The sequence below is a fragment of the Kogia breviceps genome, chromosome 12 (assembly GCF_026419965.1).
Source record: "Kogia breviceps isolate mKogBre1 chromosome 12, mKogBre1 haplotype 1, whole genome shotgun sequence".
Taxonomy (NCBI): Eukaryota; Metazoa; Chordata; class Mammalia; order Artiodactyla; family Physeteridae; genus Kogia; species Kogia breviceps.
In genome coordinates, this window is record NC_081321.1 from 10,512,636 (window position 1) to 10,539,044 (window position 26,409).

Here is a 26,409-nt window from a genome sequence, read left to right on the forward strand (position 1 = left end):
GAAGAGGCAGCGTCTGGCTCTCAGGAATCACAGTTCTAAGAGATGCTAGGAAGGGGCTGTGCGGGAGGCTGAAGGGGCATCACAGCAAGCCTCAGGGGCCCCTCCGGAATGCACGTCTGCGCGGCGCATCACGCGGTGAGGGGTTCCTCGGGCGCCGGGGGTGGGGCAGTTGAAGAGGGAGAAGAGAGTGTGAAGAAGAGCAAGACAGCGACAGAAGCTTCTGAAAATTGTGAATGCCTACCGCAGGCTGTGGCAGGCTGTGGCCCTGGTGGATCTGCCTCCGCGGCACACGGTGAGATAACCCTGCAGGAGCCGCACAGGTACACGGCCAGGAGCTTCCGGATACAGGCCAGAGGGCGGGCCCGGGACAGTGTCGTAAAAGTGTTGTAAAAGCTCAAAGAAGCAACAAATTGCTGCGTGCTTCGAAGGCGGCGATGGAGGTTAGGGGCGTATTTCTTTGTGTTTTGATTTGGTCTCTCGAGTGTTTCATAGGTTGGAAAAAGCAAATTATATTTTCTGAGGCCGTCAAACCAACGTCCTTATCTGCCTGTCTCAGTCGTTCATACCACGATGTTCGTCCTTTCACACATCTCCCCCCGCCCTGAGGTGCGGGAGAATATAAGGCACACCACTCCATTTTAAATGTGGTGATGTGGAAAAACGTGGCAGCCCTGTACTTCGCACTGCTCTTGGCAGCTGCCTGAGCAGCTCTGCAAGATGAGAGGAAAACAAGGCAGTTCTTTCTTTTGGCCTCTGGCGCAAACTCACCTTCTCTGCCCTGGCTCCAAGGCTGTGTCTTGGTACGTGGAATTGTCCTTTGCAAAACAGTCCCCAGCAGTATATGTTTTAAATTGATGAAATGATGTCTGTGTATGAAGATGCTATTGCTTCTCATACAACTGTCCCTGTGTAGCTGAAAACAAAAAACTTTAGCCTATGACTTGTATTCTTTCTCCGCCATTGGTTTGCGGCTACAGTCACAACTTCCAGAGGGTTGACGTTTTAAGCTCTGCTGCTTTGCTTCAGAGAATGCTGGATACCTTTGCTCGGAGGGAGGCCCAATGCCTCTCTGCTCAGTTGAGACAGTGCACGGGGTGCGTAATAGCTTCCGTCCTTCCTGGGTGGCGCCTTGGGTCTGGGGGTCTCCATCATGTGAATTCTTCCAGCCTCCCCTCTGCCCTATCTCCCTGCCAGAGCTCTTGTCTCTGTGAGCCCTGATTCTTTACTCCATCTGGCATTTCTCCTTCCTCCAAATTAAACTCTTGGGCAACAGAATGTGTAGTAAGCCTTCACCTCCTAGACCATATCAGAAGAGGAAGGCAGGAAGCTGGTAACCACCTCTGTCTCTTCCCTTTTCCCCAACCCATTGCCAGGGGTCTCTTTTAAGCTTGCTGGGTCACATCCCACGATTCTGAGCTTTGAGCGAAGCACAGAGCAGAGCCTTTGAATGCATGCTGATTCAGAAATTCCCCTACTTATTGGACTTTTCAGCAATGCAGTCAGAATGACAGCCTCTGAAAAGGAGCTTCTGGGAAATACCCTTCTAAAGATGGTTTTGGTTGTATTTCTTTCTTTCTTTCTTTCTTTTTTTTTTTTTACATAGTAGCATTTATTTATTTATTTAGCCGCACAGCTTGTGGTCGTGGATAAAGGAACTCAAGGATAGGTCAGTACTTTATATTACGAATAAGGAAGAAATGATAGAGCTACTTCCCAAAGTGAGATGTTAAAACTTAGGTTTCCCTGAGACATAAGAATAACAGAAGGGTCACTTTTGTCAGAAGTCTCCTCCGTCAAACTCCCCGAGCTCTCTAGTAGTGATGCCAAAGTCCAAGGAAGACAAGCTTAGGCTCTCAACATTCAATCTATGTTAGCATCTCTAACACAGATTAGAGATGCTCCACTCAAGTTACATAGCTTCCCTTAATAACTCATATGTATCTTACGTATGACTTCACTGAATATATTTATGTTCACACAACTTCAATCTGAATTATTTCTCCAAACTTGCAACTCAATTTAAAGAATGCAATCAGAAACCAGTGGATCCCGAAATAAAGATTTGTAGGAAAAGAAAAAGTTCAGATTTTTACATGTTGAATACAGTTTTAAACATGTTTTTTAAATCGTATTTAGTTTATAAAGTTTTCTACAGCTCCAAATTGAGAGCCCCTATTAAGGGGACTTGTATGGTAAGGTAACAAAAATTTGGTATAAAAACAAAACCAGGGCTTCCCTGCGTGGCGCAGTGGTTGAGAATCTGCCTGCCGATGCAGGGGACGCGGGTTCGTGCCCCGGTCCGGGAAGATCCCACATGCCGCGGAGCGGCTGGGCCCGTTGAGCTGTGGCCGCTGAGCCTGCGCGTCCGGAGCCTGTGCTCCGCAACGGGAGAGGCCACAACAGTGAGAGGCCCGCGTACCGGAAAAAAAAAACCAAAAAAAACCAACCAGGAATTTTTAGTTTAAATTTTAAAAAAGAGCAGCAAGAGTCCAGTAATTAGTCATTCAACATGTAATATAATTGCCAGTACTCAGAAACAAATTAAGATCAGCACTGCATTTACTATGACTAAGATGGTAACAGTGCAAAATAAGGTTTGGTTAAACTGCACTCGGCAATCTAGGTCACAGCATAATAGTAGGAAGCCACGCCCTCAAGACATTTTATATCAAAGGAAGAATGAGGCTTGTTTAAATGAGTTGCAACTTCCTTTCCTCAAAGATCTGTTCTCTAAAAAGGATGAGTCATGATTGCATTATTATTAAGTACATTTTTTGTTATTTCCATAAGACAAGGGAAGAACACAAGAATTAAATAACAATAGAGTTGGAAAGAACATTCATGTTAGACATTAAAATTTCAATTTAAAATCTTCTCCCATTTGAAAGTATGGTTCTAAGATGGTTGAAAATAAATGCTGTTACATTTTATTTGTATTTTGAATTAATCTTCTGTTTGTGGTCCTCAAAGAGCCACTCCACCTCCATTTGCTTTCTACCCAACAATAAATGACTAGTAAGAGGAAATGGCTTAGCAGTCTTTTAAAAGAGTTTCATGAGAGGGAAAGATTTTAAAATGTGTCACAGTTGGGGGCTTCGCTCCTTCTAGGCAGGTATGACTACTACAGGTTCAAATGTAATTCTCATAATCTTTCTATCATATGAGAAAGACCATGGCAAATTTCCAATTCTAGTGTACAAAGTCAAGAAGAAAAAACCACTGTTGGGCAAAGAAAGGGACAGAGGTTGCCTGGCAGTTCTCCACCATGACTGGGTACTTACGGGGCAGTGAGGTAACCCTCCAAAAAGCCGGCTGCAAACATGACGATCTCATTGCTCAGGGATTGAGAACCGTATCCCGCTCTGATCTCCAGGATGCCCCAGCCTGTGGTTTTCACAGAGTCATTGTAAAAGCCGTAGGCATCCCCATTCCTGTCTAGGACATGTTTGACTTGTATTCTCTTCTCAGTAGGCATCCAGTATGCAGTTGCATAGTAGACCCCTGGAAAAAAAGAAAAAGGAATAATGATAGGATGTCATTGAACTGAATTACTGATACTCTCTTTTTCTATGTAACCAACAATTCCAGCACATTTGCTTTTAAAGAGTTCTGTTCTATTACAACAGAATTGGGAAATCTGCCACACTATAGTTTGTCCTTGTTACAAGTGGGAAAAAAACAGAGCCTTGACCAAGGGGGATGAGCCTAGAGCACAAAGAACCAGGTCAAAGGTAGGGGCGTAGCTGGAGCATCAAAGAGGTGGGTCTAAGTGCTTCATCCTTAGAGATGGGATTCTGGGCAAGGCAGGAGCTGGAGCTCTCACCTACCTTGTCATTCAACCAAGAATAGGGTTCATATCCCTGGTCTGCAACCCTTTCCATCCCCCCTCAATAGTTGGGCCAAAGCATCCATATGCTCTCACTTTCTATCCTATCTCTCCTGCTTAATTCTTTTTTTTTTCCCTATCAAAAATATCTTATTTACAAAAAAATTCAATTATACTGTACATCCTATACTGGAAATACATTGAATAATTGCTAGAATAAATATAGGCAATTAATTCAATGTTTTATGAGAATGAGAGAATTTGACTTTGAATGTTATCAAAGCTTAACTTAGAACATAAATAGTCAAAAAGGCAAACTCAAGTTTTAGTCTCATCTAATGGCATGGTCTGTTTCTCACAAGCTGTCCGATCAGTGAGAATCTAAGTTGTAGAACGTTATGTAACTTTTTGTACTCTGAAGGTAGAATGTGCAGTTTTTTCTTAAGCAGGATGGATGGAATACAGGTGTCTGCATAAAAAGGAAGCAGAAATGCAAGAAACACTTGGTTGAATACTTCTCCACATTTATGCTTCATCACAATACTTTTTATGCAACTCTTCATGTGTTCAATTGTGTTTTTAAACACAGGTCTACACAGCACCAGCTACAAGGCAAGATGGGTCATGTCAAAAGTCAAACTGGATAACTGAGACCCCAGAGTAGCTAAATTAACAAGGCTGAGGGTACCTGGTCCATCAATTTTTTATGTGCCAATTCTTGATATAACTATTAAGCCTTGATATCATGTCTACTATGTAAACACATTTATGTAGGCCAGGAACAGAAGAGATGAAGCAATTATCTGTATAATTCAGAAAAAATCTTCCCTAGAAAGTTAAAGAGGACATGTGGAGCTTGATTCTGCCAATTTTGAAGCTCTATGCCTTAGCCTTATTATAATTTATCCCACTCAACCCTATAAACCTCATACTAACATGTAAAGTGAACTGACAGGCTGGAAAAAAAAAAGGTAGGTAAAGTATGTTCAATATATAGACAGGATCCAGTGAATACAGGTCACAGAACAAAATGATGAACTGCTTTGTATTTGTCCAAATTGTACAGATAATTTTTTCCCACTTTCCTTTTTACTTAGCCTGGGAAAACACTGTGAGAATCTCCAAAGACTATCTTTAATACCCAGATTTTGTCCACTGCTGGATGCCTAGTGTTTTCTTTTGAGAACAGCATTCCCTTTTTTTTTCAATCTTATGAAAAATTGTACTTTTCTACCCCTTTGGCCTTGATTTTCAGTGACTTCTTTTTTGTACACATAAGTATGAATTTCTCCTCCTGAAGTGTGACAGGTATATTGGCCTTTTCTAAAGAAATGAAAAAAAGTTAAAAATATTGAAAGTTTAAATACTTTTTCACAGAAACAAACTGTTCAATTTTAAAGGGAGAGAGAGAGAAAAACATTTTATTCTTTCCATCATGAACAACACCGTCAACCAAGCTTCACATTTTGGGTAGAAATTTTTTAAGTATGAATTTTCTCAGAACCTATTTTATTTTTTTAAAAAAAGGAAGAACAGGTGTATTTAGGCAGAGAAGTAAAATATAAAATATACAAAATTTGTTTTAAAATTGGCATACAGAATTTTAAAACACAGTACAATTATATAAAAATACAGCACAGACAATGGCCTGTAAAATTGCCTTCGGCCTTTCATCTGGTAGAGTTAAACAGAAAACACTTTCTTAAAAAAAAATTAGCTATCAACACAGTCCATAAGTTAGGTTGTATATGTTGAAAGAACTTTTCCTTGAGTTTCCAAAATCTTCTTCCATGGTTACCCACATAAAGCATGACTAGTGAGGTATATAGGGCAAAACACTGTTAGGCGGATGTGCAATAAGGAAAAAGTGCATAAACAAAGAATTCTTTCCATTTTCATATAAGTATCAGATTAAATGTGAGTTCTTCATGTATTTTTTTTTTTTTTTTTTTTGTGGTACGCGGGCTTCTCACTGTTGTGGTCTCTCCCGTTGCGGAGCACAGGCTCCGGTCGCGCAGGCCCAGCGGCCATGGCTCACGGGCCCAGCTGCTCCACGGCATGTGGGATCCTCCCGGACCAGGGCACGAACCCGTGTCCCCTGTGTTGGCAGGCGGACTCTCAACCACTGAGCCACCAGGGAAGCCCCTGCCTGCCACAGTTTTTGTTGAGAACCACATACAGTGTCAGAAACATGACCTAATAGCATGCATAGAGACATGTTCCAACAATTAAAATTGTCTGTTTGGATTCTGAGGATGGCTTTTTAGATTCCTTATAAATGGTGAAAATCACACCACCCAGGAGGATTGTATACCAAACTGATACTGGAATGAGTCCTATGAAATTAACAATGGATTTCCTTCCAGATGTGCCCCACCCAGCTTTGTTTATCTTTGCAACTGCAAACATCTTGGCGGGAAGTAAACTTGACATGTATAACATTGAGTAGAGGGACATGAAGACCATGATGATATTTCCTCTAAGGCAGCTGGCAGAAGATGATTTTATGAGACCCACTAACTGGACAGTTAACAAGAAAAGGAGCATGTTCCAAAGTTTACTCCTGTAGAAGAGCCGGATTACTGTGGCAATGAGAAAGAAAGGGAAGAACCCAGTGATGACTGTTCCATAGGTCATCCGCAAGTGATGTTTATGAAACCACATTGCATTGTACAGCCACTCTCGGACGCAGGACTTGCTCCAACGGGTCTGCTGGTTTAACCATCCCTTAGGTGTTTCAGTAAGGCATTTGGATCGAGCTGTGTATTTTGTTGCATAGCCCAGGCTCAGCACTCGGTTTGTTAGATGCCTGTCATCTCCAAACTACAGTGGCTGCCCATAAATTTTTTAAAAAATATTTATTTGTTTATTATTTATTTTTGGCTCACGCCGTGTCTTTAGTTGCGGCATGCGGGATCCTTAGTTGCAGCATACACGTGGGATCTAGTTCCCCAACCAGAGACAGAACCTGGGCCCCCTGCATTGGGAGCACAGAGTCCTACTCACTGGACCACCAGGATGGTCCCCTGCCCATAAATTTTTGATTGTACCGGTCTTCCACAAATTCATGCAGTAAGGAGTTTCTGTACATTCCCAGAGGTCCACTAATGCACTGGACACATCCAAAATAAGATGGACAGGCCCTTTCTATGTTAAAAGCCATCCAGTATCTCACACTGCTGAGGAAGGAGATCCAGGAATCATACTTGTTTAAAATCTGGACATCTCCCCCGACACCTCCAACATGGGATCTTCTTCTAAAACTTTTACCATCTCCACTGATGAGGCAGGGTCACGCATGGTGTCTGAATCACAAACCTGTACATAATCCACACTTTGTCCCAGTGCTCTGAGAGCTGTGTACATGACTTCTCTTTTTCCACCCCATTTTTGCATGATGCAAATACTCTTGTTGGATAAGACCAACTGAGTGACATGTTGTGAGCTTTTTTATGTGACTCATCTGTCTCGCCAGGACCATTCACGTGGAAGTTGTTCTTCCAGATATAAGTGGCTGATTTGTCCCTGCCCGTGACTTCATTGAAGTGTCCATAATATAAAGGTCATCTTCAGAGTTTCCATCTATGACCATGACGACTTGAATTCCAGGGGAGGTCAGCCTTTTCACAGACTGCAAACATTTCCATAAGTAGTCTAGGTCTTCTTGATACACAGCGATGCAAAGAGCAACAGTTTTGTTTCAACTTAATGGGGGCTTCTAGAGACTTTTTTCATTTTTCGGTGCTCCAAAAAGGCAAACAGGCTTTGGATGAGGAGGTGTGATGCCAAAAAGGCACCGTATAGTCCAAAAGAGAAAGAGTAATCATCTGTTTGGATAAATTGGTAGCCAACGATATAAGCAGTTGTGATTCCAAGGAGGAGAGAAACTCCAAGGAGTGTGGTTCCAATTATTCTCAGGATACATAGAAACCTCTTACAATACATCTTGTTCAGCTCTTGGTCAAAAAGTTGTGTTCAGCCTGTCTGTGTTGTCCTGGAGTGTCAGTGGTGGGCAGTTTCCAAAACTGAGGTAATAGGAGATCAGATGAATTTGAGACAACTGGTCAAAAACATTTTTTAAAAAAGGATGGGGGAGGGCTTCCCTGGTGGCACAGTGGTTGAGAGTCTGCCTGCCGATGCAGGGGACACGGGTTCGTGACCCGGTCCGGGAGGATCCCACGTGCCGCGGAGCGGCTGGGCCTGTGAGCCATGGCCGCTGAGCCTGCGCGTCCGGAGCCTGTGCTCCGCGCAACGGGAGAGGCCACAGCGGTGAGAGGCCCGCGTACCACAAAAAAAAAAAAAAAAAAAAAAAAAAAGAGGATGGGTGAGTCTTAAATACTTAGGTCTCCTCCACTTAAAAAAATCACTAGTATTTTTTAATATTTCCATTGCACTTCAATCTACTAACTCTTAAAAGAACATGTTATGTGTGCTTTGAAAATAAATTAACTCTATTTTATGTTATGCTCTAGTTTCCCTCCCCTAATATCGGAAAGTCTCTTCTCTTTTTTGTATAAAACAAACAAACAAACAAAAAAAGGCCTGGTGAAAACTTAGCAGAACCCAGGAAGCGTAGAATTGGGAGAAGGTCTTTGGCCGGGGCTGGTTCAAGTCCCTGGTTCCATGGGCTGTTGGAAGCCAGGACTGGGAAATTCTTCCCGGATGGCTTGACTTCTCCTTCTTCATGGTTGTTGCCTTTCTGCCTCCTCCAACTTAAGTGGGGGTCTCTTGCTTACTTCTTCACAAATGACATGAGATTCTTATTTTGCAGAAAAGATAGAAACTATCACCTGTGAATTCCTCAAATTCTTGATAATTTCGTGAATTGATCCTCATAACTCCTGTGTCCATCTCTCCCTTCTTGGTCTCCTCAATCCCTCTACCTGTGCTCTGGATCCCACCACTTTCCTTAGGTGGATCTCTCGCTTTCATTAGGAACTTTGTTCCATCCTCTATCTTCTTGCTCCTGTACCCTAAAGCTCTCTCTCTGCAGTGGCTCATTCCCCTTTAGGATATTAACTTGCTCCATTATCTTGCAGCTCAAAGCAAACCAACCACAGCAGCCCCCTCTGGATCACAAATGGAATCCTTTAATGCTAATGTCACGTGAATTTCTGAAAGCACTTGACCTTGGTGCCCACTTACTCTTCAAGCTCTTTCCTCCCATGGCCTCCGGAACAACAATCTCTCCTGGATCACCTCCTCCTTTGCTTGCCTTTTCCTATTTCTCCCATGGGTTCCTCTTTATCTTTACACCCAACAGCACAACGGATAACACCTTCCGGATGATTCCATCAGCACTAGAAATTTAAAATAGCCAAAACAAAATTCATATTCTCTCCCAATCCATCCTCCATCCTCTGCTTCCTAGCTCTGTGATCTTTCAGCCTGAAACCCAAGTCCATCCAGGTTTCCTCTCTCCTGCATAACTCATGTTTAATCAAAACCTCCAAAATATCTCTACCACTAGAAAGTGCCTCTTTAGCTCTACATTTCTATGCTAGTTTCGGTAACACAACTTGTCCGAACTATGAAGAGGCTTTTTTTCCAGGTCTCTCTGACCGTTAATCCATTCTTCATACTTTGCCAGAGTGACCTTTCTAAAATGCAAAACTGATTTGTTTACTTAATTACCCCAAATCTTCAATGGCTTCTACTTCCTAGAATGAAAATTCTTTGACTTACCCTCTGGACATTCATGACCTGGTTTCTGCCTACCTATCTAGTTTCATCCACCACTCCATGCACTTTGTGATCTTGAAACCATTGCACACACAGCTCTCCAATCTGCCATGAGCTGGTCCAGCACCTCTGACTTTGCATATGCTGTTTCCTATGTCTGACATTTTCTCCCTTGTTAAATACCTAGCGATCTCAAAATTGCTATTTAAGACTCAGGAAGCAACACTCCCTTTGTAGGCACTGACTTGCTCTACAAGCTCCATGTACCTTGAAAGCAGGTCTTCTTCCAGTTTTATCACATTGTAATGTAATTTATATGTCTGCCCCTGCTCCTAGCCTGTGAACTCGAGGCCAGAGGTTGTTTCCTCAGCGTTTGATACGGTGTCTGACCCACAAAAGGTGCTCAACAAACATCTATGAAAGGAAGGAAGACTTAGGAAGAGAGAGAAAAGAAAAAAGACGAAATGAAGAAAAGAAATGGTATGTAGGGCATTTATTTCTCTGCCTAAGAAACCACTGTACAGCTGCTCAGGTTAAAGACAAACATATTAAGGTCATCAAAGAGGTGGGAAGAGGCCAGAATGACTCAGATTCTAGGCTGTGACTCAGTAGATGGTTGTTGTATCATCACTGATAGAGGGAGCAGATGGGAAACAGGTCTGGGCGGGAATATGAGTTTAGTTTTGGACACACTAAGTTTTTAGTGGTTAAGATATTATAAAGCTCAGATTAAATATTTACATATGGTTATCTATTTTCCACATTCAAAACTGGCTCAGTATTTTATCTTTTTGATGCAAAGATTGTCTATGAAAGTTAGCACTAAAATTAGAAACTTAATACTGGAGCATCGTGGCCCCTTGGTCCGAGAGGGTGATACACTGGGACTTGGTCAAGCTATGCTAATCAGCTCATGCTGATTATGACCCTTAAAGAATGATCTTGAGCGGGAAACTCAGTTTATTCTGAACTGAGTCATGACCATATTGGTGGGCTTTCTTTAAAAACGGTAAAGTGGAAGCAGCGGCATTCATAAACATAGGCAGGCGCAGAACACTTGTCAACAGGCTCCTGGGGATGAATGAGTCTAATTGTTACTGAGTCAACTGACCACAGCAGGGCAACTGTGGGCATCATCCAGAGATACGTCCTTTCTTCTCCTCCCAAATATAATACGTATGTTTTCCAAACTGATTTTGGGACACAAATGCCACAGCCTCAGCCCTTCCCCAGCTTTTCTCATGCATTCTCTCCCACCCTCACCTCCAGTGAGCTTTGGGGGAAATGAAAAATGAAATGAAAAAGGGTGGCTGTTTCACTGTTACTGGTACTACCTACTTTTCTGACCACAAATAGTAAACTTCTGTAAATCTGTGCTTTTTTGACACTCATGTGCCCCCACGCATGGAAAAAAAAAAAACACCTTTACCCAGTCCTCAAGAGAATTCAATGAGAAAAATTTACTGCTAACATAGTGACCAAGTTAGCAAATGCTTTGAGAATTAGGCCAAAATCTGAGTTTCTCCTGCTACCCCTAATTGATATCCTCCGTTCCTCAATGTTTCCTCCATGTATCAAGTCTTAAGCCTTATGCTTTTCTGTTTTTAAAAAAACTTCTCCATGTTGTGAGGCGAATGGTGTGGAAAGGGTAATAGCAAAAAGGTAGAAAAATATCACATAATTCTAATATAATCTAGCTCGATACAAGCTCTGTGAAGGCAGGGGCCACTTCTGCTTATGACCCTATATCCTAGGAGTGCTGTAGCTGGCACAGTGATGTTTCTGTGATGAATCTAGTTTAATTGTGCGTGTTCTTGACCCAAAAGTGAAATTTATCTGAACATTCACAGAAGTTAATCGAAAATAACTCAAGTCGCTATGTCTTCAAGCTTGGGTAAGGAGCCTAGAGGACGTTCAGATGCCCAAGGGGCAAAGGCCACGTGTTGATATTTTCTCTAGAGTCATGAAAATGAAAATGAGATTTAAACTTTTTTTTTTTTTTTTGGCTGCGTCGGGCCTTCATTGCTGTGCACGCGCTTTCTCTAGTTGCGGCGAGCGGGAGCTACTCTTCGCTGCGGTGCATAGGCTTCTTATTGTGGTGGCTTCTCCTGTTGCGGAGCACAGGCTCTAGAGTGCAGGCTCAGTAGTTGTGGCGCACGGGCTTAGCTGCTCCGCGGCATGTGGGATCTTCCCGGACCAGGGATCAAACCTGTGTCCCCTGCATTGGCAGGAGGATTCTTAACCACTGCACCATCAGGGAAGTCCCAGATTTAAACATTTTTTAACATCAACATCCTTAGAATCAATGCACTTGATAAATATTTGTTGAATGAATGGGAATATTACTTTCTAAAACAGAGTATTTTTCTTCTGTAAATAAATATTAAAGAGGTCCCATCATTTTCCTATTTCTCTCTAAAATCCCAAACACCCAAATTGAATTTCTTTTATTTACCTGTTTATTCTAATATTTTCTATGAGTTAATTGTTTTCCATTGGAAAAAAATTCCTAACCCTGTCTTAGAATTTGTAAGATAATCATAAGTGGCCTAAATCACTCTTTCCCATATTTGGAACCTAAGTTTGCTAGCACCTCATTTATGAAAGAGGAAGTAGTTTTCAACCCTGAGCAATACCATTTTTGCCTGATATAGTCAGTCAGTTAGAGAAAAAAAGAAACATGAGAAAGCAGAGGCAGATATGTCCGAGAAAAATATAAAAACAATAAAATTGCAACTTAATCTATCCAGATTGGTTCTGGCTAATAGTTTACTGACTGTGATCCTTGAATTGCTTTTCTCTTTTATGCTCAATGAGCATGGTCATTCAGCATCCCTCTGTGTACCTTGGCTTTGCAGCTTTCCTTCTTCGAAAGGGCTTTCAGTAAATTGATACCTGATTTTTAGATTTGCTTTGTCTCTTCATCAGAGAAATTAAACCTATGCATCTATGGTCAATTAATCTATGACAAAGGAGGCAAGACTCTACAGTGGTGGGAAGACAGTCCCTTCAACAAATGGTGCTGGGAAAACTGGACAGCTGCATGTAAAAAAGTAAAATCAGATCATTCTTTAACACCATACAGAAAAATAAGCTCAAAATGGATTAAAGACCTAAATGTGAGCCCAAACACTGTAAAACTCCTAGAGGAAAACATAGGCAGAACACTCTCTGACATAAATTGCAACAATATCTTTTTCAATCCATCTCCCAGAGTAATGGGAATAAGAACAAGAATAAACAAATGAGACCTAATTAAACTCAAAAGCTTTTGCACAGCAAAGAAAACCATATACACAATGAAAAGACAACCCACAGAATGGGAGAAAATATTTGCAAATGATGTGACCGACAAGGGATTAGTCTCCAAAATATACAAACAGCTCATGTGGCTTAACATCATCAAAACAAACAACCCAATCAAAAAATGGGCAGAAGACCTAAATAGACATTTCTCCAAAGAAGACATACAGATGGCCCAGAGGCACATGAAAAGATGTTCAACATCGCAAACTTTTAGAGAAATGCAAATCAAAACTACAGTGAGATATCACCTCACACCAGTCAAAATGGCTATCATCAAAAAGCCCATAAACAATAAATGCTGGAGAGGGTGTGGAGAGAAGGGAACCCTCCTGCACTGCTGGTGGGAATGTAAATTGGCGCAGTCGCTGTGGAGAACAGTATGGAGGTTTCTTAAAAAAACTAAAAATAGGGCTTCCCTGGTGGCGCAGTGGTTGAGAGTCTGCCTGCCGATGTAGGGGACACAGGTTCGTGCCCCGGTCCGGGAAGATCCCACGTGCCGCGGAGCGGTTGGGCCCGTGAGCCATGGCCGCTGAGCCTGCGCGTCCGGAGCCTGTGCTCCGCAACGGCAGAGGCCACAGCTGTGAAAGGCCCGCGTACAACAAACAAACAAATAAAAAGCAAGCTCATAGTTGATTTCAATCCATTAAAAAATAAAATATTAAAAAAAAAAAAACCCCCAAAAAAAACCTAAAAATAGAGCTACCATATGACCCTGCAATCCCACTCCTGGGCATATACCCAGAGAAAAACATGGTTCAAAAGTATACACGCACCCCAATGTTCGTTGCAACACTGTTTACAATAGCCAAGATATGGAAGCAACCTAAATGTCCAGCAACAGAGGAATGGATAAAGATGTGGTACATATATACAATATGTGGTACATATATACAACTCAGCCATTAAAGAGAATGAAATAATGCCATTTGCAGCAACATGGGTGGACCTAGAGATTGTCAAACTGAGTGAAGTAAGTCACACAGAGAAAGAGAAATACTGTATGATATCGCTTATATGCGGAAAGTAAAAAGAAATGATACAAAAGAAAAATAAATAAATAAAAAGAAATGATACAAATGAACTTATTTACAGGACAGAAACAAACTCACAGACTTAGAGAATGAAGTTATGGTTACCAGGGGTAAGGGTGGAGGGGAGGGATAGTGAGGGTGTTTGGGATTGACATATACACACAGCTATATTGAAAACCAGTAACCAGCCAGGACCCACCATATAGCACAGGGAACTCTGCTCAGTGTTATGTGGCAGCCTGGATGGGGGGGCAGTTAAGGGGAGAATGGATACGTGTATGGCTGAGTCGCTTTGCTGTCTGTGCACCTGGAACTATCACAACATTGTTAATCGGCTATACTCCAATATAAAACTAAAAGTTCAAAAAGAAAGATACGACATTAAAAAAAAAACGAGTATAGAAAGAGCACAAGGAAATGTTTGCGTTCACACAGAGCACTGTCTTCTTCGGGGTCTAAAACACTAAGACAGTGCGGATGAGCTGTAGGAAGACCTAGTGAGTCTCAGAAAGACAGAAAAGTGTTGGGAAATTCGAAAGCAGCCATGGTTAATAAAAATTGCACTGCGGCAAAAATAATCAGGATGATTACAGACAGTTATAACCCAGGAAAGTGTTTTCTGAAACGGCTGCTTAATGTGCTGGTATGGCCCCCAACTCCCTGAAAGGCTAGGCCATGATTAAGAAAAAATTCTGTTTTTATAATACTCCTTTTGTAATCTTTTTGCCTTATCAAGAGGTCCACGATGCCTTTTCAGAGAAAAGCAACTCCAGTGGCTGGTCAGTTCTATAGCCCCTACTATGTGCCAGGCACTGTTCCTCACAACAAACGTATGATATAGATATTATTATAATACCCATTTTACAGACGAGGACATTGAGGCATGGAGAGGTTAGATAACTGACCGAAGGTCATGTGGTTAGTAAGTATTGGAGCCAGGATTCAAACATAGGCAGTCTGGCTCTATGGCTTCTGTCTTGGAATTCCATCATATCTCTCTAATACTGGACTTCCAAGAATGAAGACCTGCCATAGAAAGAGTGAACACATGGAGCGACTTCCTCAGGGAATCTGGAAAGAAGAAAGTTCTCAGAGATAAAGGATCAATTGAGGTTGGCCTCAGCCATACGTCTGCTACATCAGTTAAGGAGACTGAACAACTCCCAGGACTGTAAACTCCTCGACAGCCACATAAAGGGATTAGCCTCTTTAGAGAGGCTATCGGTTAGTGTCACGTGGCACTGGTGAGTCATGGGAGAGTGGAAAAGGAGTTGGTGACCAGGTTTTTGGGCAAGCAGTGTCTGGTAAGGAGGAACCATCGGCTGACTGAAGTGTCCAGTCCTAGTGAGACACAGATGAATCAGGCTCCCAGCCTAAGAATCCCTGATGTTCTTTTATCCTGTGTCGTTTGATTACAGTGAGGATGTGGCTGGAGCAGGCTACACAAATCACCAGTCTGATAAAAATGAACAACAATTCGTATTTTGATGAATAGACGTGTGTTCATCAGGACAAGTCAGCTTCCTTGTGTCTGACCAGCTCTGGAGAACTGGAAAGAATGAATTTCTGGAGTCTGGCCCTGCAAGTCCCAGGGCCAGATCTGGAACCAGTTTTACCAAGGCACACGCCACCTTACGGGTCTCCTGGCAACCAACCCATCTCTTTCCCTGGTGACAACCTGACTGCACTGTACATACAACTTAGAAAAACTGGTAATTCCCTGGTGGTCCAGTGGTTAGAACTCAGAGCTTTCACTGCCAAGAACTCGAGTTCAATCCCTGGTAGGAGATGTAACCTATGCGGCAAAAAAATAAAATAAAATAAATAAAAAAACAGAAAAGAAAAATTACACAAGACATCCTAAAAACACATGTGGGGCTTGAAAGTCTGGAAAGATAAAGGCAATGCGATTATATGTCTGAAGTCTTTAATAGTTTGAAATATACGGCTAGGATGAATTGGTAGTTGTTTGCCGATTTCTAGTATGATGAAACTACAACGTAACTTTCAAAAAATGAAAGAAGTTGGTTTTGGATAAAGAGGTGTATGTTAGCAGATATAAAATTCATCCCAAGGGGTTGAAAATACAATCCCTTGAGTGTTTATCGGGCACTCGTTAAATGCCGAGTACTGAGCTAGGCATTTCAGAGAGAACATGGAAAGCAAAGGGTAGCAAAGGCCCCAATTTCTGCCCCAAAGTTGTTGGCAGTCCAACAGTTGAGGGTAAGACAAAGACCCCAAAAGCTGCACTAGAAAGCAGGTTAATATGGGTGGAACAAAGGAAACAGAGATCGCATCTTTTGAGACAGTCAGCGTGGGATTCACCAGTCATCCCCCAATGCCATGATAAGACGTCTTTCTGGACTGCTGGGCACAGTGCCATCAGGATCAGCTGCAGCAGAAGTGCCCTCACTCTTTGCCTTGACTCCCTCCACCTGGCATGGCTTCAGCTTCTTATTTGGGGAACTCAGTTTAAGAAGCTGTTTCTTGTCGGTTGATATTTTCTTGAATAAACAGTGCCCCATCTTCAGAAAAACAAGGTCTCCACCTCACTCCTCAGGCTGCCCCCTCGCATCTACAGAAACATTTAAAACAATCCCAATAAGCCAAAAGAAGAACAGGAAAGGGAGAGAAGATTCCACCAGCACTCCAGACACAGAAGCCATTTCCACTTCCAGGGCACTCCCTAGCCTGTGCCAGGTGTGTCCTAATGAGCAGTCTCAATGGGCTAAGGCGTGGCCCGGGGCCTCCGCCACCTCCAGAATGTGCAGGCAAGTCACGGGTCAGGAGCCTGGGATTGGTCACTTCTGAGCTCAGAAGCCCAGGCAGCTTCAAAGACTGGAAAGATTTAAGAATGGTAAGTGGGCAAGTTGCTAAAGCAAAGCCCTTGAAATCTGGCGAGCGCACACCCTTGCTGAAGGAAGGTGGAGGAACAAGAAGGGCTCTCTCGAACCCCACCCTAGTCTTGCACAAGGTCAGCACAGAAAAGGGATTAGGAAATAAAATGAAATGAATCCTCTCTTAATATTACTTCGCACGGCTTTCAGGTTTTTTTGTTTTTTTTTTTTACTTAATCTTGGTTTTACTCATTGGGAGTGAAAGTGACAAAGCCCAAACTTTTTTTTTTTTTCTTTAGTCAAAGGGTCAGTGTCAATGCCTGTAGGAATAAAGCCGTTTTAAAACCTGTTTTACTAAGAGGGGAGTAGTCAAGTAAATGGCCTTTTACATTTCAGCTCTGCCTTCATTGGCTGTGTATCTTTATGCAAATTACTGAACTCTCTCAGTCTCAAACTTTCTCATCTGTATTATGGGGATAATAAGCCTACTTAGGATGTAGTGAGCATTATATAAAAGAACACAAATCCTTCTGCAAGCTGCCTGGCACATATCAAGCTGACAATACCAGGCTGCACTTCTCATCATTTTAAACCAAAGTCATCGTCAATTAAGGCAAAAGAAAAAAAAAGTGGCATTCGGGATCATACCTCTCTATGGTGCGAATAAATATATTCAGATGTCCTTTGGCTGACGCTTTTAGGACCAGCCAAGGCTCAGCAAAGCCAAGAGTCGAGCAGGAGCGAACCGATTTGTCTGCCAAGAATCCCGGCCAGCACTTCTTCTTAAGTTCGCAGAAGCACACACCCTATGCCCTCGTCTGGGGCCATCCCCGAGCTCCAGCAGGGCTGGAGCAACCCCGGCAGAAGCGCGTTCCTTGGCGCCCACCCAGAAGCCAGACGGACACAACCGCGGGAAGTAAACTTGACCAGACTCTGGAGCTCACCGAGCGGCGCGGGCGCAGCGGGGAGCGCGCGGGCGTCCAGGGCCCCTCTCGGCGCCCCCCGCCTGGGCTGCCCGCGGGGCGCGCTGCTCACCTGCCAGGCCCGGCGGCACCACGGCGGCCAGAAGCAGCAGCAGCAGCAGCGCGGCCGGCGGCGAGGGCAGCCCGAGGCTCCCGTCCGGGCTGCGGCGGGACATCGCTCGGCGGCCGCGATCTCCGCTCGGCTGGACCAGGCGGCTGTTGGCAGAGCGGTTCCGCGGCCGGTAGCGGGGCGCAGCGATGCAGAGGTTGGGGCGTCCTTAACTTTCCTCTCTCATGAGCCCGGCCTGTTTGGGGCTTTTAGAGGCGAGGAAGGCTCACGTGGCCTTGAGGACAACCTTCGCCCTGCTGAGCCCCAGTCGGGGAAGGGCGGGTCCTTTCTGACCCTCTAGCGCCCTGTGGGCAGGGCTGGGGACTGTTCCTCTCCTAAACTTCTGGGACCTGCCGAGGCTACGTGCTTTTGTTCTCCTCACTCGTCGGGCGGTTTGGCGGCCCAGGGCTGGAACAAATCAGTTCATGTCCACACCGCTAGCCTCTAGGGCTGGCCGCTCGTCTGCAGCAGCTGGGAGGAGACCCCCTGGGCCGTGGAGAAATGCATACCCCTGCCTCCACGCAGCTCCGACTCCTCGCCATTCTGGAGCGGTCTTCACTGGTCCTTCTAACTCCAGGACTAGTGCCCTTCCATCTCAGGCCGTCTAACCCCAATCCATTGGCGGTTGCTCAAGACTTTGGATCGTCTGCTTTTCTCTTCATTGGCTGGATCCACCACTGGCGAGTGATTCAGACGGGTCTGAAACCAGATATATCCCCCAGACCCCTGTGAAGTCCCCATTTCTGTGCAGGATCAGTTGAAAGTGACATTGTGAAGTAGGCAAAACGATGCCTTGGGTAACATTGTGCAGTTGGCAGAGGGTGCCCTAGGTGACATTGTGAAGTAGGCAAAAGGCATTTTATTTATTCAGTAAGCATCTGTTGAGCCCACCTTTTGTGTCAGGTACCAGTGATATGAAGACCATTAACAGCAAGTCTATGACAGGCAGGCAGGGATAAAACCGTATAAACAAACAGGTACTGGAAGCTGGCGTTATTGCTGCAATAGAGCTCTGCTTAAGGGTCGGTGAGGGAACCCAGCTGGGGGCCTAGACACCCCCTTCTTCTCCATCTTTCTTCCAAGCTTAACTGAAGTGTTAAGGGGAAGGGAGGAAAAGAGGCACATTTCCTGGAAGGGGAAACACATTTGTAATCGCTAGGAAAGATACAGAACAATTACATCAAATCTCTGTGCAAAATGTTAAACACGAGTCCTAAGTCATAATTTTGTTTGGTGACAACACCTATCACAGTACTTGGATGATAATATCATGTAATGAATAGACATGAATGAAGGAATTGAGGACACTGTAAAAATTGCTATGTCCATTTTTCTTCAAGTTAGAAAATAAAAGTGAAGGAAAATTGTGAACATTTTGATTTTGCCGTGTCAGGAAGAGAATATTAGGACATTCAAGGAAGTCAGAAAGTAAGTCAGAAAGAGGAAAACAAATATCGTATATTAACGCATACATGTGGAATCTAGAAAAATGGTACAGATGAACCGGTTTGCAAGGCGGAAATAGAGACACAGTTATAGAGAACAAACATAAGGACACCAAGGGGGGAAAGCGGGGGTGGGGGCGGTGGTGGGATGAATTAGGAGATTGGGATTGACATATACACACTAATATGTGTAAAATAGATTTAAAACATTTAGAAAAGGAAGTTGTGCCACCCCAAATATTTCAATCATGCTACCCTCCACCACCCTCCTTCACCCTATAACCCTTCCAATCCAAGAAGCAAGCGGTTGGATGCAATCATGTGTAAGAATGCCTGATAGAACTACGCGAGACACTCATTCATCTATTATTTAGTCATCAAATATTTGCTGACTTCCACGTTCCAGGCACAGAACAGTAAACAGGACAAACCCCCTGCCCTCACAGAGCTTGCATTCTAGTGCGGGAAGCAAGTTACACATGTAAACAAATTAAGTGGATCAGGGTTTATCAGCCTCAGTGCCGTGACATTTTGGACCATGCAATTCTTTGTTGTGGGTGTGGTCCTATGCATCCTCTGGTCTTTATCCACTCGAACCTCCCTCTAAGTTGTGACTCTCAGAAACATCTTCAGACATTGCCACACGTTCCCCTAGGGGGCAAAATTGCCCTCAGTTGAGAATCACTGAATTCGAGGATGATAAACTTTGCCTTCTTTAAATTGTCAGTTTACATATCCAGGAGGGAGGTAAGCAGCTAAACTCAGCAAAGCTGAGGGGAGGGGGAACCAAAGAAGATGTTGACTGTGCAATGTTTTTATCACTTCTGTAGCAGATAGACACGTGTGGTTTGGGCTACTTACCACTCATTACCCAATTCCTATTACCAATTTTTCATGAATCTATTGGTTTTGAAGTTTCAGTGAGCAAGGGAGGAGATATGTTTCCACCAAGAGACACAATAAGTGTTTCACTGAACTGCAATTTTAAATTTGTGCCTGGCCTTTATTGGGCTCCTCTGAAAGAAATGGGCAAGGATAGGATTATAGTGTCGGTCAGAGTGACTGAGCCTGACAGCTGAATGAATACAGCGCTGCTGCTCAGCAGAAGGGAGCCCAGAAGAGTCCCTTGTATCACCGTGTCCTCCTGGAAAGGTTAACTAAAGCGCTGTCACCTCGCCTCGGCCGCCCCACCGCAGTGACTCAGGCCCCTCACTCCGATGGGCAAAGAACGCCAACCAGCTGGGATGCTGGCCCAGAGCAAAGGGAACAGGACAAGAGAAGCCATGAATAACGAGAGCTGGGGGACCAGGTTTAGAAACAGAGGCAGTGGCCTCTGTCTGTGTTTCTTCCCTTGCTGTAACATGTATGTGGTGGATTCAAAATTTTACAGTTCCAGAATAAAATGTACATCATGTAAATTTGTTGTTTTTCCAAAAGGTATACTTAATTTAGCATTCAAACACTTATCCATCGATGGTAGAAATTTGAGAATACCAAACTTAAGGTTACTCAGTCTCATTTGGGCTAAATTCTAAGCAAACTGCACCTCCTCCTTATTCTTTCCCCCTTTCCTGAGGTTGATCGTCATTTCAGGGGCTTCTGGATTGACTGGGCATTGAATAGGAGGCATCTATTCTGTGAGTCACCTTCTTGGCTTGGTGGCCTCCAGTGAGATGAAGTTCATCTCTTGTGTCCTCCTTGCGGCACAACAGTGGCAGGAATCCACCGTTGACGTCTGAGGCTCTTGGCCTCAGGTCTGGATTCCTATGTGCTCTGTGCATTAGTTAGGTAATGACAAATCAACTCCCAAAGCTCAATGGATTAATGCAACCAAAATGTATTTCTGACTCATATTCCAGACCAATGTGGGAGGTGCTTAGTTGCTGGCTTTCTTTTTTTGGCTGTTGTTATTGTTTTTTTTTTTTTTGCGGTACGCGGGCCTCTCACTGTCGCGGCCCCTCCCGTTGCGGAGCACAGGCTCCGGACGGCGCAGGCTCAGCGGCCATGGCTCACGGGCCCAGCCGCTCCTTGGCATGTGGGATCTTCCCGGACCGGGGCACGAACCCGTGTCCCCTGCATCAGCAGGCGGACTCTCAACCACTGCGCCACCAGGGAAGCCCATGGCTTTCTTTCATGTAGAATGTAAGAATCCGGTGTCCTTTCACCTGTGGTTCCACCGTTCTCTAAGGCAGATGTTCTAATCTTTCCTTTCTCATAGTCCCCCGAGCATCTCAGTAATACATTCTTGGGGCTGCAGGCCCAAAGAAATATCTAACCGTTTCTGTTTTTAATTAGTTAGGGCCAAACAATTTAGAAGTAGTAATTTACTCGGTGTCCCAGATGGTACTATGTTTTCCTCAAAGATTGATAATATCTCAAATGCCCCCTTTGGTTCACTGTGGTATGTCCTACTGAGAATATTATTTCCTGTGAATATTTAGTATATCCTAGGTACCCCTTGTGAATTCACCGTGCTTGTCCAACTGTATGCAGGAACAATCACTCGGGGTCTTGGAATGTCTTCTTCCAGCCAGAGAAGGGGAAAGGATATGGGAAAGTTCTCCTGCTTCTTAATCACTTCTGCCCACATTCCACTGGCAATAACTAGACATACTGCCATACCTAGATGCTAAAGAGGCCGGGAAATGCGGCCTCCAGCTGGGATGTCGCCTCTTGGTATGGAAAGAAAACACACATTTCTTTGGAAGTCAGCCAGCTGTTTTTGAATACTCTTGGCAACCTCTCCAACCGGACTTGGATTCGGCTGGGTCCTCTGGCTCATTATCAGACCCCTCTGAGCCCTGTGGGGGACTGTGTGCAGAAGGGAGTCAAAGATACGCCGACTTGGCGTGTGTCAGTCAGCCTCCCCAGATGCCGCCTTCGGTCATTGCTTGTCTACAACTCAGATGTCATGTAGGAGACATAACTGCTTGCAAGTTCATGGGCTACGTTCTGGAAAGTTTAAACACAACCTCCTCTGCTCTGCTAACTCTAGACCTAACTGGAGTTTCTATTACCAAATGTTCCCACATCCTGCCCCACCCATCAAATAGGCAACTCAACCCCTACAGGAAGGATGGTGCTGGTTCCTGCGTCAGACTACTGTGCATTTCTCTTAACCACTCTTCAAACTTTTTACTTGCTTGGATAAGAGTTATTATACATCCTTATAAATTATTACCTTACAAACATTTATTATCTACTAAATTACCTTATTATATGTCCTTATTCCAATTTGTTGTTCTTGAATATACTTTATGGCCTTTTATTTCAACTGTGTCTTTTAAGTGTCCAAGCCAAGCTTTTGAATATTTCAAAACATTTTTCTTTCTCAGGTGCACAAACCTTACATTTTAATGGCTTTGAAGATTATGGTTTGTGTCTACGCAAGACCACAAATTTTACTCTTTGGTCTTTTTGTTTTCTTCTTCCTTGAGCGATAAGCCTTAGCCTCTTAGAATTAACCTAGTAGTGCAAAATTTACTAAGTCAAACATGAATTTCTCAGAAGAAAAATGTGTAGGGTAATATTTTAGACTACTATTCAACTTCTCTTCTGTATATTTACTTCTGTAGTTAATTTTCCCTTTCTTTTTTGTTCTTTTCCTCCATCTTTTTGTGTGTAGGTTGTTTTGGTAGTTAAACTGATCATTTGGTACTTGGGGATCAGAATATGGAGTTCAAACTGCTGCAGAACCAAAGAAAAAATGGACATTCCTCAGAAATCCTGGGCTCAAGCCTGATGCCTGCAGAGCTTGTTTTGATAACTTATTTTTTAAAATTTATTTATTTATTTTTGGCTGCGTTGGGTCTTCTTTGCTGCACGCAGGCTTTCTCTAGTTGCGGCGAGCGGGGTCTGCTGTTTGTTGCCGTGTGCGGGCTTCTCATTGCGGTGGCTTCTCTTTGTTTCGGAGCACAGGCTCTAGGCGCATGGGCTTTAGGAGTTGTAGCACGTGGGCTCAGTAGTTGTGGCTCGCGGGCTCTAGAGTGCAGGTTCAGTAGTTGTGGTGCACGGGCTTAGCTGCTCCACGGCATGTGGGATCTTCCCGGACCAGGGATCAGACCCATGTCCCCTGCATTGGCAGGCGGATTCTTATAAGAACTATGCCACCAGGAAAGTCCCTTGATGACTTGCAATACAATTCTGTACTGTCTGCCTATCCTCTCTTCGACTCATTTGCTCGTGCTTTATAAAAGCTGCAATCCATTATAATTTCCAGACTGCAGGTGTCTTGTAAATTGGGTACAGAAAAGTGGGGCTGCCATTGGTCAGTGATTGTAAGGCCACTAGCGTGTCTTGGCTTTGGGACAACGGTATAGGGTTGAGATGTGAATCAAGCGTGGGCTGACTGAAGCAGAAGAAGCAGAGGTTAGGAGATAAGTTTCTGTACAAGTTGAATACTAATTAGATGGTTTATTTATTTATTTTGCGGTACGCGGGCCCCTCACTGCTGTGGCCTCTCCCGTTGCGGAGCACAGGCTCTGGACGCGCAGGCTCAGCGGCCATGGCTCACGGGCCCAGCCGCTCCGCGGCATGTGGGATCCTCCCGAACCGGGGCATGAACCCGTGTCCCCTGCGTCGGCAGGCAGACGCTCAACCACTGCGCCACCAGGGAAGCCCTGATTCACTTTGTTATAAAGCAGAAACTAACACACCATTGTAAAGCAATTATACTCCAATAAAGGTGTAAAAAAAAGAAATGCAAATCAAAACTACCATGAAATATCATCTCACACAGGTCAGAATGGCCATCACCAAAAAATCTACAACAATAAATGCTGGAGAGGGTGTGGAGAAAAGGGAACCCTCTTGAACTGTTGGTGGGAATGTAAATTGATTCAGCCACTATGGAGAACAGTATGGAAGTTCCTTAAAAAACTAAAAGTAGAATTACCATGTGACCCAGCAATCCCACTACTGGGCATATACCCAGAGAAAACCATAATTCAGAAAGACACATGCACCCCAATGTTCACTGCAGCACTATTTACAACAGCCAGGACATGGAAGCAACCTAAATGTCCATTGACAGATGAATGGATAAAGATGTGGTACATATATACAATGGAATATTACTCAGCCATAAAAAGGAACAACATTGGGTCATTTGTAGAGATGTGGATGGACCTAGAGACTGGCATATAGAGTGAAGTAAGTCAGAAAGAGAAAAACAAATATTGTATATTAGTGTGTATTTGTGGAATCTAGAAAAATGGTACAGATGAACCGGTTTGCAAGGCAGAAATAGAGACACAGATGTAGAGAACAAACGTATGGACACCAAGGGGGGAGTGGGTGGGTGGGTGGGATGAACTGGGAGATTGGGACTAATATATATACACTAATATGTATAAAATAGATAACTAATGAGAACCTGCTGTATAGCACAGGGAACTCCACTTCACTGTACAGTAGAAACTAACACAACATTGTAAAACAACTATACCCCAATAAAAAAAAAAATCAATAAAACAAAGTAAAAAATAAAAAGGAAGAAGAAAGAGGAGGCAGACAGGGGAAAGGTTTTGAAGTTCCTCTGTCCACACAGTTTAACTCAAAAGCATGAGAATTCCATGCTTTATTTAGTTGAAAAAATTGTACCACTAAAAAGTTATTTGAAATTCATTGGCCTATCATTCAAATGATATGTAAAGAATAAGGTATTAAGTGATAATACAAGGATGAGGCAAAACTTTTGTTTCATTGGGAGTGGAACTTAGCAGGAACTGCTGTAGACAGAGTGACACAAGGTATCTCAAGGAACCTCCTGGCTGGGAGCCCAGACAGGCGACTACCAATGATGAAATTGCCTAAGTGATGTCCCATGGTCCTCAGCTCTGATGGTGCAGGACGTTGACTGTCAGCTAATAAGAGATGACCAATCTCTTGAGGACTGCTTCAATTTAAAAACAGGAGATGAGGGACTTCCCTGGTGGCGCAGTGGTTAGGAGTCCTCCTGTCAATGCGGGAGACTCGGGTTCGATCCCTGGTCCGGGAGGATCCCACATGCCGCGGAGCAAATAAGCCCGTGCGCCACAACTACTGAGCCTGTGCTCTAGAGCCCGTGCTCCGCAACAAGAGAAGCCACCTCAATGAGAAGCCCGCGCACCTCAACGAAGAGTAGCCCCCGCTCGCCGCAACTAGAGAAAGCCCATGTGCATCAATGAGGACCCAATGCAGCCAAAACTAAATAAAAATAAATAAATAAATAAAATAAAAAGAGGAGATGAAAGTAAAAGCTACAATGCATTCATTTATAATAAGAAATAGGAAATCTGTGCAAACTGAAATACCCATGTTGTCGTGACTGGTACATATGCTCCATATAGGCAGGCTAAACAGTTGTCTTGAGATCCTGAAGTCAGAACAAAAACAATTAGCTAGAGTGGGCAGCTGTCTGGTTCAGAACATAGACTCAATTTCCTGTTCTGATTCTTCAAAACCTCAATCTGTGTGATTTTTTAGATTAAAAAATTCTCGGGCTTCCCTGGTGGCGCAGCAGTTGGGAGTCCGCCTGCCAATGCAGGGGACGCGGGTTCGTGCCCCGGTCCGGGAAGATCCCACATGCCGCGGAGCGGCTGGGCCCATGAGCCATGGCCGCTGCGCCTGCGCGTCCGGGGCCTGTGCTCCGCGACGGGTGCGGCCACAGCAGTGAGAGGCCCGCGTACCGCAAATAAATAAATAAATAAAGCTTAAAAAAAATTCTCATGATTGCGGTTATGTGAAAGATGAGATCTCGGGAAACAGGGGTAGGTCTTAGGGGCATAAGCATCTAACCAGAATGCATTTTGGAATAGACACAAATACCGCCTGCTGAGGCAGAGGTCATGTTGAAACATCAGGGGAAAGAAATTAGCAAGGGAGCATATACCTGCCAAATTATTAGTGCCACATTGGCTGTGAAAGTGGGATATCTCTGAACCTTTGCGAGCTAGATAAATCATATTAACATAAATTCAGAGTATTATGCATCTTATCCATTTACGTAAAATAATTAAGTGTGGATGCATAGATGCATAAGTATGGATGTGAATATAAAATATTAGGAGTGGTTTTCCTATATAAAGAAACCTATGTGAAAACATGGGTGTTCTTTATTTTCTTTTTGCTTTATCTGTGATTTCAAAATTTTCTAGAATAAAAATGTGCTACTCATGCAATAAAGAAATAGAAAGTTAGAAAAAAGTAGCATGAGAGAAAAAAGACCGAAT

General features: G+C 43.7%; 1 protein-coding gene and 1 pseudogene across 1 annotated transcript in view; both read right to left on the bottom strand.

Annotated features, from left to right (window-relative positions):
- The window catches only part of PLBD1 (phospholipase B domain containing 1), a 68,531-nt gene extending 50,487 nt beyond the window's left edge, over nt 1-18,044 (bottom strand). The window contains exons 1-2 of the mRNA XM_059082227.2: nt 17,718-18,044; nt 3,282-3,501 (exon numbers count right to left, since the gene is read on the bottom strand). Coding sequence (XP_058938210.1) covers nt 3,282-3,501; nt 17,718-17,820 — 323 coding nt within the window. The 5' untranslated portion in view covers nt 17,821-18,044. The remainder of the gene's footprint in view (nt 1-3,281; nt 3,502-17,717) is intronic.
- On the bottom strand, nt 5,945-7,771 carry LOC131767129 (hyaluronan synthase 2 pseudogene; annotated as a pseudogene).
- Nucleotides 18,045-26,409: the final 8,365 nt, after the last annotated feature.